Here is a 13886-nt window from a genome sequence, read left to right as displayed (position 1 = left end):
ACACCGGCATTAGTGGAGATGTTAGAAGACAGAGAGCCATCTACCATCATCCTCAGTGAGCGATCAGAGAGAAAACTGGATAACCAATTACTAAAAACAGTTGGCAAACCATAAGATGGAAGCTTGTTTAGAAGACTTGTTTTGTTTAGATATTTGAAGTATGGAGACCTCATCTGAAAAAAAAAAAAAAGACATTGAGCTTCTTGAAAGGGTCCAGAAGTGGGCAACTCACATGATGACATCAGGCTCAAAAGAGCTACCATATGAGGAAAGACTTTGAATATGTTGACTACAGGGCTTGGCTACCAAGCACCTCAGAGGAGACCCGATTGAGGTTTAGAAGGCTCTGAGTTGGGTTAGTAAAATGAAGGAAGGCAGAAATTTCATTGTTGCAAAAAATTCCTGGACATAAATTCAAATTACAAGAGAAGAGGTTTAGACTAGATTGTAGGAAGTTTTCTTTTAGCCAGTGAATCATTGGTTGCTGAAACAAGTTACCCTCTCAGGTAGTTGAGGCTCATAGTTTGAATAAATTCAAAGCTCAACTGGATAGTTACCTATGTGAGGAGGGAAGCAAGTACAGACACTTCTCGACTTACGTACTTAATCGGTTTTTTTTTTTTTTTTTTTTCATGTACGTAAGTCCAACTTCAGTCTTGTAGATACAAAACACATATACAGTACAGTACAACGCACTGAGATTATAACCCCTGGCAAACTTCATCATGTACAGCATTTTACGATTTGTAACCGAGTTAAATGAGATCACGTTTGTGATCATGTTTGCGAACTGAATTTTAATTCTATTAAACGGCTATTCTAATAAGCGAAAATAGGAAAAATATTATCCACAGGCTATAAAATTAAAGATGTAGAACACAAATTTACACTTTACTTCCTCCAATTAATAAAATTAAATGATGCATGAAAATCAGAAGAATATTTCCTACAGGTTAGCAAAATAAAAATAAATTTAATTATGTACTAACTTAATTAATAGTTTAACTAATTGATATTTCTGTTCACTGACTTTTTTTTTTATCGTAAAATGTAAAATAGTAAAAAAATAAGCAATCAATAACCAAGAACACTGCATGCACAACTTGAAATTAACACAATATGTGCAAGTGAGATACGGAGTATCAACTTTACGAAGCTGAAAAAATAGGAATAAAGAGAAGATTCTGAAAATTTATTTATGTTTTTTATATGATTGAAGATTTCAGTGATGGGGAACCACATTTCACCATAATAACGCAAAATTCTACAGAATTCCAGCTATCGGTATCATCACAATTGCAATAGGATCGAGTTTGCTACCCATTTATAATTACATTGCACTAACAGAAATAAACCAGAAAGTGCAAATTGTTTTTATTATTTTATGGTAGTGACCTTCAGAAATCTGCTTTAGAAAAATAACACGAAGGTGTTCAAAATTGATTCTTGTAACCGAACATAGCAACAGCTTTGTGCTTTGTACATATCTGCGAGTTGTACGTAAGTAGAGTGCCTGTAATTTGTATTTTCTTATCTGCTTGGAGTTTTTTTTTTTGGCCAGTTCAGCAAAACCTGTGGCCTCCTTGCACTATCTGGCTGTTACTATTGCTATTATTAACTGTGTGAGGTATGCCCAAGGTACAACGAAATGTTCCCTGTGCCTACCCCATCCTTAGAGATTATTAGTATTAGTATTAGTATTAGTAACGGCCGTATGGTGCAAGAAAGCCTATGGCTTATGCTGCACCAGCCAGAAAAAAAAAAAAAAAAAAAAAAAATCCGAACAAAACAATGATAAAAACAAAAATTAAATAAATAAATAATAATAATAATTAATAAAAATAATAAAATGAAATTAAAAATTAAATAAAAAGGAAATTAATCCTATCATCCTATGCGCTTCCCTTACCCGAAAGTACTATCCAGATGACCTTTGAATTTCCCCAAACTGTCGGCCTCTACCACCCATGAAGGCAACTTATTCCAGTAATTTATAACTCGCTGGCTAAAATAAAACTTCCTGCAGTCCAATCTAAACATTTCCCCGCGTAACTTGAATTTATGTCCCCTAGTTCTAGCATCATTTATAATCTTGAAAATTTTGTCCTCATTCATTTTACTAATGCCTCTCAGAGCCTTAAACACCTCAATCAAATCTCCTCTAAGGTGTCTAGTTTCCAAACTCTGCAGCCCACATATTCGAAGTCTTTCTTCATAAGGACGCCCTTTTGCCGATCTCACCAGGTGAGTTACCCTTCTTTGCACCCTTTCAAGAAGCTCGATGTCTTTCTTTAGGTGCGGTCTCCATACTTGAACACAGTATTCCAAGTGTGGTCTAACATAGGCCTTATATAATGGGATTATCACGTCCCTATCTCTACTTGCAAAAGTTCGATAGATCATCGATAGGACACCATGGGCCTTCCTTGCAACCTGTTTACAATGCTCAGAGAATTTCATGTCTGACCGTATCGTAACACCCAAGTCCCTTTCCTCCAGTACTGTGTTTAGTTGAACTCCACCAAGTGAATAAGTTATTTTGGGATTACTGTTTCCCAGGTGTAATACCTTACACTTTGTTGGATTAAAGCACAGCTGCCATTTTTCTGACCATTCTTGAAGTCTATCTAGGTCTCTCTGAAGAAGCTCAGCTTGACAGTGATCATTAACTACTCTACCAATTTTAACATCATCTGCAAATTTAGACATCACGCCCTCTATCCCTTCATCAATGTCGTTTATGAAAATTAAAAACAACAGTGGTCCTAATACTGATCCTTGGGGAACCCCACTTCTTACATCAACCCAATCTGAGGAATAGCCATTTATCACAACCCTCTGCCTCCTGCCCTGAAGCCATCCTTCTATCCATCTAAGGATTTTCCCAGTGATTCCAACCTGTTCCAGCTTATAAAGCAACCGCTCATGTGGGACTGAGTCAAAAGCTTTGCTGAAATCTAAATAAACAATGTCGAAATTATTCCCTAAATCCAGCTCGTGAGTGACCCTTTCGAAATAGCGAACCAGATTTGTTAAACATGATTTTCCCTTTACAAAACCATGCTGAGTATCCTTGAGAATTTCAATTCGATCCAAATGATCCTGAATTCCACCCTTGATCAATGCCTCCATGATTTTCCCTACTACTGAAGTCAGACTGACAGGTTGATAATTTCCCACTTCACTTTTAGAGCCACCCTTATGTATGGGAGATACATTTGCACTTTTCCAATCCAAGGGAATCTCCCCAGAGTCTAGTGATGCTCGCATAACCAGCCTCAGTGGTTCAATGCACTCGCTTGCCGCCTCTCTCAAGATTATAGGGTATATTCCATCAACTCCAGGAGCCTTACTAGTCTGTAGGCTTGAAAGTTTTTTCATTAAATAATCTTGCGAAATTTCAATATCATTAATTACATATTTTTTAACTTCGCTCCCACAATTTCCCATTGCCAGAAAAGGCTTTTCATTTGTAAATATCGATGCAAAATAACTGTTGAGTTCATCTGCAACGGCAGCTGGTGTATTTATTACTATCCCCTTTCCCTTACGTAAAGGTCCGATCTGGTTTGTCCTGCTCTTCTTGGCATTTATATATGTGAAGAATTCTTTATCCCCCCTCTTTGCTCTGTTTGCTAGTGATTTCTCATAAACTGCCTTTGCCTGTCGAACCTTTTCTGTGGCTCTATTACACATCACCTTGTAGCTGTTATAGGCTTCAGTACTTTTTATTGCTTTGTAACGTTTCCATGCCACCTTTTTTTGCTCAAGTAATGTGGCAACTTCACTATTCATCCAACTTGGAACCCTTCTCGTGGAGTATTTTTTTAATGGTATATACGCATTCAAGGCATCTGTGATTAATGTTTTAAAAGCGTACCACAGTTCAATTGTATTCATTCTCTGCGCGATATCTACCCAGTTAATAGAGGCCATGTAGTACCTTAAGGCATCGTAATTTCCTTTTCTGAAATTAAAACCCATTCCTTTGCCTTTTACTTCTGCTACCTCTCTCGTCATCATCCACCGTAGAACTCCGTGATCACTTCCTGCTACTGGTTCCTCTACTGTCAGCCCTGTTATGTCATCAATCTTATCAATCATACTCTTATCAATCTTATCAATCATATCAATCAAAAATTTTATCAATCATACTCTTGGTGAAAGTTCATCAATCCAGTTACAGGATTGTGTTGACTTTGATTTAGTATTATATTTTAGTATGAATTCACTATTCAGTTCATCTTTTGCCATGTGCTCCTAGAAGTTCTTGTCATATATGTCTGCCAGGATTTCATTCCTGCCTTTACTTTTGTCAATTTCAAAAATAATAATATATGAGCCTCTATTTTTGGCTTTATCTTTTCTTAATCCTAAGTCTGTTACTACAGGGTTATTGCTGATTTTATCAGCATCCTCCTTGGTTGCTGCTTTTATAATTACATAGGTGTTGCATACCTTCCTGAGACCTTTTATCTTGACATTTTTAAACTACTATTCTAGATTTTTGTGATAGCTACTTTGACAGCTTCACTAGAGTCTAGTGTACTGTCCTCCTCTGTCGGCCTGAGTATTACATTTTCATCTGTTTTGAGTAGTAGTCATAGTCTGATGCATGGTTGATTTGCCTTTACTGCTTGTGTGTGTGTGATTGGGAACATAGTTGCTTTTTCTTTTCCCATTCAGATTCTTTAGTCTGAAGTTTTGCTTTTAAGACCTCATTTTCTATATGTAGGTCTGTGACAATTTGTCCTAGTGTTGTCCAATACTGTATTATTATTTCCCTTGCTGTTGCCATAATCCTGCTAGTTTGGGTACCTATAAGTTTCAGTAATTGAACTCAAGCACTAATTACTTTATCCAGCTGCCTGGGAAGATTACTCAGAATTCTCTTCGATTGTTTCTGTCATATCTGGTTCTACTTGTGTATTGGTGCCTCCGTAGCCAGGTGGGAAGGAGCAGCAGTGCGTAGCACATGCTTCTTGATTAGACTGGGGTTCGAGCCTGTCACCACCAAATACGGAGGATGCAGAAAGGTCAGGGAATGACCACCGCATATCCCGGAGCAATATGGCCTTAGTTGCTAATGCCCCTAAAAAAAAAAAACAAAAAAAAAAAGCTTGTGTATTTTCCACACATTGTGGTGGCTCTAGCTTTCACCTTGTTTTTATGCAATTTTTCTTTGCTGGAAGTAGGTCCAGGTCTAATATCCTCATCTTTGGAATTATCCTAGAAATTATTGTTATTGCTCTCTGTTTGTTTTAGGTGAATTGTAAGCTGCAGCTCCTGAGTCAGCCTCAGAATCTGAGGTCATTTTCTCTGTGTCTTCCATTTTTTGTTCTTTGCACTTTTGATTTATCAATTTTTGCAACATATTTGTGTGCAAATCAGGAGATAATTTGTCAAAAAAGTGTAGCAGTATTTCATGGACATTTCAAGTAAGATGTTATTTGGTGAGTTCTGGTCACTTAGGGTAAGTTCACATGTGGGGAGGGCGCCTCCGTAGCCAGGTGGGAAGGAGCAGCAGTGCGTAGCACACGCTTCTTGATTAGACCGGGGTTCGAGCCCGTCACCACCAAATACGGAGGATGCGGAAAGGTCAGGGAATGACTACCGCATATTCCCGGAGGAATATGGCCTTAGTTGCTAATGCTCCTAAAAAACCAAATAACAATAACAAACATGTGGGGAAGGGAATGGAAACTCCTACTGATTTAGTTGCATATGTTACTGAATCAAATATGACAAACAATGGCTTATTCTATACTTATTACAAGAGGCCTTAGACTTAATTAAATCAGAAACCAGACTTCAGTAAGACATGGGCATGGCAATAATGCCCTGCAATGAAGCAGATAATCCCTATGCTGCAAAAATGGTGGCTGTGAATGATCAATCGTGCCATTGTTACTATATAGCGGTTGTGTTTGCCAGATCTTAGTAAAAACTGAAGAAATGTATAAACACTTACACAGAAATATATAAATAACTAGCTGGTTGTGCTTATCTTCTTTCATCTGGGGAAGTTCCAGGATCCATATTCAATAATCAGATAGATGCTAAAAGATTACTGAAAATTACTAAGTTAATGACGATGATGATCCAAAGAACTGCTATCTGCCATTTACCAGCTGGTTGATGCCATTTACCAGCTGGGCAAAGGTCATCAACCTTTGCCCAGGGCAAAGGTTGATGACGTTGTAGAGCAGATATCATCTTTTAAGGGCACAAAAGTTGATATTGTACATGTTGGCACCAATGATATTAAGAGTAGGAGAATGGTGGAATTACTTAACAAGTACATGTCAATTTTGAAAAAAGCTGCAGGCTAGGGTTGAATTTGAAAGTGTCTGCAATTCTGCTCAAACACGACAGGAGAGAGTATATGATGAGAACCTTGTCAATCAATTTGGCTATGGAGAGGTTGTGCTGCAAGGCTCATGGGGTAGAATTTTTCTCAACCTGGTCTATGTTTGTTAACAGGAGAGGCTGCTTCTGCAGGGATGGGATTTGCTGATGCTATCGAGGCAGCGTTAGGTGGTTCGGAAAACTGCTACACGGACAAATAGGCTAACAGTAGTCACTGGCAGATGTGAAATTGATTTTTGCACTGCTTCTATTGGAATGAGTAGCAGCCTGGAAAACAAGGTGCAGGTGGTGGGGGGGAGGTCAGAGGCTGCTGAGAATCATCGTGGAACAACTAAATACATGAGCTGTGTTAGGGCAGCTAAGAATAAGAACAGTTCCATGTATACTTGCATGTACACCAATGCTAGGAGTTCATTAAATAAATTTTATGAATTTGAGGTGTTGGTCAAAACATCAAAGGCAGATATTGTTGGGATATTAGAAACGTGGTGTCACACAGATATTAGGAATGCAGAATCAGAATTTGGGAAGTACAGTGTATACAGAAAGGATAGGAAGGGAGAAGAGATTATACTATTAGTTAAGAAACACATAAAATCTAAGGAAGTGTAGCCAGTTGACGTGGGTGGACGGTGCAATATTGAGTCATTTTGGTGTGACATAAGCAGTGGGAAAGCAAAATTGAGAGCATCAATGTGATAGGCCTAATGACCGATGAGTAAAATGAACAACTGTACAGAGAAATAGATTGGGCCAGTAAATCTAATTTCACAGATATTGACTGGAACTTGTGGGTTGGTCACTCACACACTAGCAAGGCTTTTGTGGATTTATTGGATGATTGTTTTCTATAGCAGCATATTCGGGAGGCAACCAGAGGGAGTAATACTCTTGATCTGATTATCAGTAATGATTCTTTATGCATTAAGAATCTGCAGATAAAAGAACAACTAGGTGGCAGTGATTACTGTGTGCTGATTTGGGATTTACTCAAAGAAGTAACTACCATCAGGGGGTAAAGGAAATTGTTTTTGCTTTCGTAAAGGTGACTGCGGTGGCCTGAGACAGTTTTTAAATTCTATAGTGGGACCAACTGATGTTGTTACCAGCAGCAAATTCTAAATGGGAAGCATTCAAAGAATTAATTTTGGAAGCTACTAGGCTTTTCAAACCAACTAAGAAATATTGTTCAAGGTTTAGGCATAAATGGATGTCAGATGAACTAATGAGATATGTGGCAGAGAAGAAAAATGCATGTTATACATATAAATTAACTGGTGACACTGAAGCCTATGGTAGATATAAGCTGGTCTGTAATCGAACCACAAAGGACATTAGGCAAAGGTAGGTTACAAGGAATCTTTGGCAAAGAATGCAAAGAGTTCTTTACTTATGTAAACTCTAGAAAGAAGAGGATGAATCAGATTGGTCCACTTGATATCAGTGGTTCAACTGTTGATCCTGCTCAGGCAGCTGACAAAATGAATGAGTATTTTGCATCTACATTTACACATGAGGAGTTATTCAGCGAGGAGAATGCCAGAGGTGTATTAAACTCTGGCAGTGAGCTCAATGATTTTGTAATAACTGAGAGCAAAGTGGAGCAGAAATTATTGAAGATAAACATAAGAAAGGCATCTGGGGTGGATGGAGTCAATCCAGTTATATTAAAGGAGGCAGCAAAGGAAGTAAGCAAACCCTTAGCCATAATTATGAGAGCTTCCTTGGACTCAGGGGAGGTACCCGTGGACTGGAGGTGTGACCCCAATTCACAACGGAGGATCAAAGGGTGATACAAGTAATTACAGACCTGTTAGTTTCATTTCTGTTCCAAGGAAATTAATGGAGGCACTGGTTAAAGAAGCACTGCAGGATCATCTAGAGAAGACTTCGGTTTTAATTCAAACACAGCATGGGTTTGTTAAGGGGAGATCTTCTCTTACCAATTTTATTGGATGTTATGATGTGGTCACAAAGCAACTGGATGCAAAAAATAATTTTGAAATCATATACTTGGCTTTTAGGAAAGGTATTGATACTGTTGCACATGGAAGACTACTGTACAAATTGGAGCAGTATGGCATTAAGGGCAAATTGGACACTGCTCTTCGTGGACTAATGTTATTATTTGAGTCCCCCAAGGTTCGGTGTTGGGTCCATTGTTGTTTTCTGTATTTATTAATGATATTGATGAAGGTATATCAGGCTTAATGTCTAAGTTTGCAGACGATACGAAGGTTGGCAGGGTTGTTAATGACACTAATGACAGTATGCTACTGCAACAGGATCTAGAAAAGTTGAGCAGATGGGCTGAGAGGTGGCAAAAGTTTAACATTGACAAATGTAAAGTACTGCATGGGGTAGCAGTAATCCCAGAATAACATATCAACTGTGGTTGATTCATTACTCTCAGAGTGGTAGAGAATGAAAAGGACTTGGGGGTAATTGTGCAATCAGATATGAAGTTTTCTGAGTAGTGCAGATGGTCTGCAAGAGTAGTTCATTGTGTCATATCAATGGTATGCAGGAATTTTTCTAGTAGGTGTAAGGCTGTGATTTTCCCCTTGTATATGGCAATGGTCAGGCCACACGTTGAGTAGGGGGCCTGACCATACAGAGCTGGAGGCCTCATTCAGGAAGGATGTAGAGCTGCTGGAACGAGTACAGAGAAGGGCAACAAGAATAGTGAATGGAACAAAGGATTGCTCTTATGAAGAAAGGCTTAAGCTTCGCAAATTATTGTAGTTGGAGACTAGGCACCTGCGAGGTGATCTGATCGAGGTGATCTGTATAAGGCCTTGAATGGTTTGAGCAGACTCAATGTTGATAGGATTCTTCCTCTTGCCCATATTAATCATCTGAGGGAACATGAATTCAGATTGAGGAAAGGCAGTTGCAGAAAAGATGTGCAGAAATTTGCTTTTAGCCAGCAGGTGGTTGATTGCTGGAACCAAGTTCCATCTGTCTTAGAAGTTGACAGCTTAAATAAATTTAAGGCAGAACTAGGCAAGCATTTGGAGCAAATGGATGGGTAAAATGGGGATGTTTTTTTTTTCTAATGCTGTATAAGCTTGCTTTCTTGCATCATATGCCTCTATTAATGCTAATGCAATAAAATAAAAGGAGTTACTTTCTTGGTGATGCATGTAGAATCAAAGCTAGTACACCGAGTTGACATGGGTGGCCAGCAGTATGTTTCATCTCTGCTTGTAACTGCCTTTAAACTGTTAGTCTTTGTCCCCCACCACCCATTGTACCAGTTTTCTGACTCACCTAAAACTGCTTTGATGGCACCAGCAAAAATCCTTGCAACCCTTCAATTTAAGTGTGTTCTATTCCTGTGAAACCATCTTTTTTGTCAACAAGTACAACCCATGCTGAAAAAAAAATTCCACTTCACAAGAATTTGCACATCCGCTCCATGGTTAATTTTTTTGACATGGCTTTCATCTGTGGCCAAAATTCCACACAGCTTCTACTTATTCCTAAATCACAAATTTTTCGAAAAATTAAGTAAAGTAAATCCACATATCACCTAATCTTGATATCATTAACACAAACATGTACATCAACCATTTTGAGGTCTTAAAATATGGTGACTGTTTTACATCATTAACTTTTTCCCATAGCAAACATACCCTGGTCCTATTCCACATATCCTTTTTCTGATAATATATTTCCCATTTTCCCAACAATATAGTTACCAACAATAACTACATCCTGTTGGAAAACTTTCTGTCTGTGCAGGATGCCACTGTATTGTCTGACACATGAGGGGGTAGGCTCTAATATTGAGCTGGGTTGCTGATTGTTTGATGGGTCTGTCATTTTAATTCTTTTGAAGACATCTGTACTTTTCTTCAAGAGTCCTCGTATGGTCCCATCAGAACACTTAATTTGCCCTTAATCTCATCACACTTTACATCAAAAATACACAAAGATATCTCCTTTGGCAATATCATTGTCCCTAATGAGGACTCAGTAAGCAAGCAACAATTAGTGCACTATATAAAGCCCTACTTTGTAAAAGAATTGCTGTTGGCATTTCCCCCCCCCCAGGCGCCTCCGTAGCCAGGTGGGAAGGAGCAGCAGTGCATAGCACACTCTTCTTGATTAGACCGGGGTTCGCGCCCGTCACCACCAAATATGGAGGATGCGGAAAAAGGCTAGGGAATGACCACCGCATATCCCGGAGCAATATGGCCTTAGTTGCTAATGCTCCTAAAAACCAAAATAACAACAACAACAACAACCCCCCCCCCCCCCAAATCCAAAGCATTTCCACTACTTTGAGCTTTTTTTTGCTCATTAAACATTTGTAAACTAATGTAAGAAGCCATGAAGAAGTATATATACGATATGCTTCCTGCATGTCTGAGTATAGTGATTACTGTTGAGCTTTGTGATATTTCATGATCTTGGATTTACAGCCAGTCTCTTCAGTGGTTCTAATTTTAATTTGTTATTTTTAAATTTTACAGTTTCAGTTTCATAAACATAAATACATATATTTATGCTTATTTGTGGTAAATATTTAATTGTTGTTTACCTTCGATCCATGGGATTTTTTTTTTTAAAAAATTGTAAAAGCCCTTTATGAGGTTGGGAAAAGGTAAATATGACATTCTAGTAGAATATTATGCTGAAGAAAGTGGAGTGGTGATGAAAATATTTAAAAAAAAAAAATTTCAAAATTTTATATAGATAAATGAAACCCACCCATGTACAAAGTGAATGAAGTGAATTGAGAAAGAAGAATAACTATAAAATGTTAGTGAGATGGTAAGTTTCCCTACAGACAAATTTAATAATTGGAAGCATTAACCGTAACAATATGAGATACAGTACAAGTATGCCTATAAGGACCTAATGTAAACTACATACATTAAATATGAGTAAATATCATTGTATTTAATTATATTTAATAAATATCATTGTAATAGTTAATAATATATTTGCATCTATAGTTAATATATTTTGTTATCTCTGGCCTCTACTCAAATATAAAGTAGTCAATATCTAAAAAAATGTTGGGAAAGACTGCTGTAGAGTATCCCACAAAGAGATGTTAGATGGTGTTAAGTCAAAGATTGGGGTGAATACTCCATATGTCCCCCCCCCCTCCTTGTTTGACCAATCTTTCAGGGACATGAGTAAATTTCTGACATCTGTGTGGTATCATGGTGGGGCACCATCCTGTTGTAAGCAACAGGCTTTATCTGAGTGCAAATTATCAATTCATGGCATTATTCTCTCCTGCAGCATTGTTAAGTAAAAATTTCCTGTGATGGTTGCTGCATAGAAAAATTAACTGTAAGTAAAATTTGTATACATTTTTTGAGAACATATTGTATTGATTTTGTTGATGTATGTAGTACTGTACCTAATTATTTTTATTCTTTCTTATTATTGCTTTCACCATATGTCTTTCTGTTAGCTAGTATTCCATTGCATGAGAAACCACAGATTCTTATGATCTATTTCTTTAGTTCACACAAGTATTAACTTGCATAAAATTCATAATGTATATATATATATATTTAAAATTTATTATATTTTTAAATCTAGAAGAAGAAGAATGTGAATCCCTTGGTCATGAAGTTTGGTTTAACAGACAAGGAAAGTTCATTGATATTGCTACTTATACACAAGATGGATGGGTACAACTGAAGGTAAATTTGTATGCCATTCAAAATAATTTAATTTGTATTACACAGAGGTTTTTTAGGCTGTGCTTTTGAGTTGAAGTGTGGCATGTTACTTGCCAACTCCAGTGATAACATGACTGAGGTGGTCACAGAAAACTACAATCAGTAGCAGTTGGGTTTTTTTTTTTTTTTTTTTTGAGAACGAGCACATTTTCTTCTTTTAGCTGCAAATAAGAAATAATAATTTTATTTACCTATATATAGGGATTTTAAGGGCTGTACTTTTGAGACGAAGTGTGGCATGTTGCTCACCCAGTCCATCAATAGGATGACTGCAGGCACAACAAACTAAGATCAGTGGCACTTGTTTTCTTCACAAATTTTCTGCTTTTTGAGATGAAGTGCTTTTAACTGCAGATAAGAAATAAAAATTTTATTGACCTATATATCCCATTTCCTTAACCTAACTGGGTACAACAGTTTCATTAAGATAAATTAGGTTGGGTAAAATAAGAAACAAGAAGCCCCTCCATCAGAGGGCTGAATGAAAAATTGCACTCAGTGGCATTTAATTTACCCCCAGGGGCTCAAATCTGGTGAATATGGGTTTGGCACACCCAGGGTCCTGAGCTAGATATCACCATTCTTCTCTTTCTTGGCAATTCCGTTCTATTCTGACTCTTGTTTTCCTTGTTTTTTCTTTCTGTGTCACTCACACACGCACAGGATAAGTCTGAATTTTTTTTTTTTTTTTTTTGACTGGTGCAGCAAAAGCTTCAGGCTTCCTTGCACCATATGGCTAATGATAATAAATAATAATAATTGTTTGATGGAACATTGCCAGTGAGCATGCAGTGTAATAGTTTAGTTTAATTATAGTACAGTTAGGTTTAGGTTAGGAATTAACTAAACTCGCTCTAGTAATAGTGTGACTGCAAAAATAGTGCCTATTACCTTCATTAAAAGAGATATTGAAAGTAGTGCTCATTGACTCAATGCACTTTCTGAGAAGATTTTGGCTACATGCAGCAGTGGTTTCCTGGACAAGTTAGCCACTTCAACTTTGATATTTTTTCCAGTGAGGATTCATTCACTATACTCTAGCTTTTAACTATCCCCACCATGGGGAGGGGGGGTTGTCTTTAGAGCAAGATAGCCATAATACAAATTATTTTCCTTTCACTAAACACACTGCTCAATCCCTACATTCAGTGATTGGTGGCAGAATTCCTTAGGACTTTTTTTTGTCTGTTAGTTCCTTAAAAAATGTACTTTTCAAGTTGTCTCTATAAAGGTTCTGGCTCACATGCTGCAGTTGTTCCCTGGATATGTTGGCTACTTCATTAATGGCTTCCCCATTCTTCTGTATGAGGATTCATTCTGTGTAACTAACCTTATAGTAAAAAAATTCTATTAAATAACTCTACAATAAAAAATCATAGGGAGCAATGATGCCTGGAGAACAAGATAGCCATAATCCACAACTTATTATCTTTCACCAAACACTCTTCTTAATGTCTGAATTGAGTGATTGGAAGTATGCACACTAGTAGAATCTTGTTGGAAATGTCCATAGAACTTTTTTTTATTTATTAGTTCCTTAAAAAAATAGTTGCAATGTCAGACCTCAATATACTTCTCCTAGTTAATTTGTCTGTAAGGAACTCTAGCCCAATAACCCTCCTTGCACTCAAAATAAGGAGGATTATTGGGCCTCTATCTTCTGCCACATCTTCCGCCACATCTTCCACACCATATCTTCTGCATGCAGAAGATGTGAGTTTTCTAAGCCCTTGTTAAATTGGCTGTGCACTTGCCTATTAAAATAAAATCATGCCTCATCTTAAAAAAAAATTTCAATTCTGCATC

General features: G+C 37.4%; 1 protein-coding gene across 1 annotated transcript in view; it reads left to right on the top strand.

Annotated features, from left to right (window-relative positions):
* The window catches only part of LOC150091432 (leucine-rich repeat serine/threonine-protein kinase 1-like), a 595643-nt gene that overhangs the window by 524433 nt on the left and 57324 nt on the right, over positions 1-13886 (top strand). Inside the window, exon 28 of the mRNA XM_090390319.1 lies at positions 11938-12041. Coding sequence (XP_090246445.1) covers positions 11938-12041 — 104 coding nt within the window. The remainder of the gene's footprint in view (positions 1-11937; positions 12042-13886) is intronic.

Source organism: Mastigoproctus giganteus, chromosome 1, assembly GCF_048544385.1.
Source record: "Mastigoproctus giganteus isolate SK-2022 chromosome 1, ASM4854438v1, whole genome shotgun sequence".
NCBI classification, from domain to species: domain Eukaryota; kingdom Metazoa; phylum Arthropoda; class Arachnida; order Uropygi; family Thelyphonidae; genus Mastigoproctus; species Mastigoproctus giganteus.
This window is presented reverse-complemented; position numbering and strand designations above follow the sequence as displayed.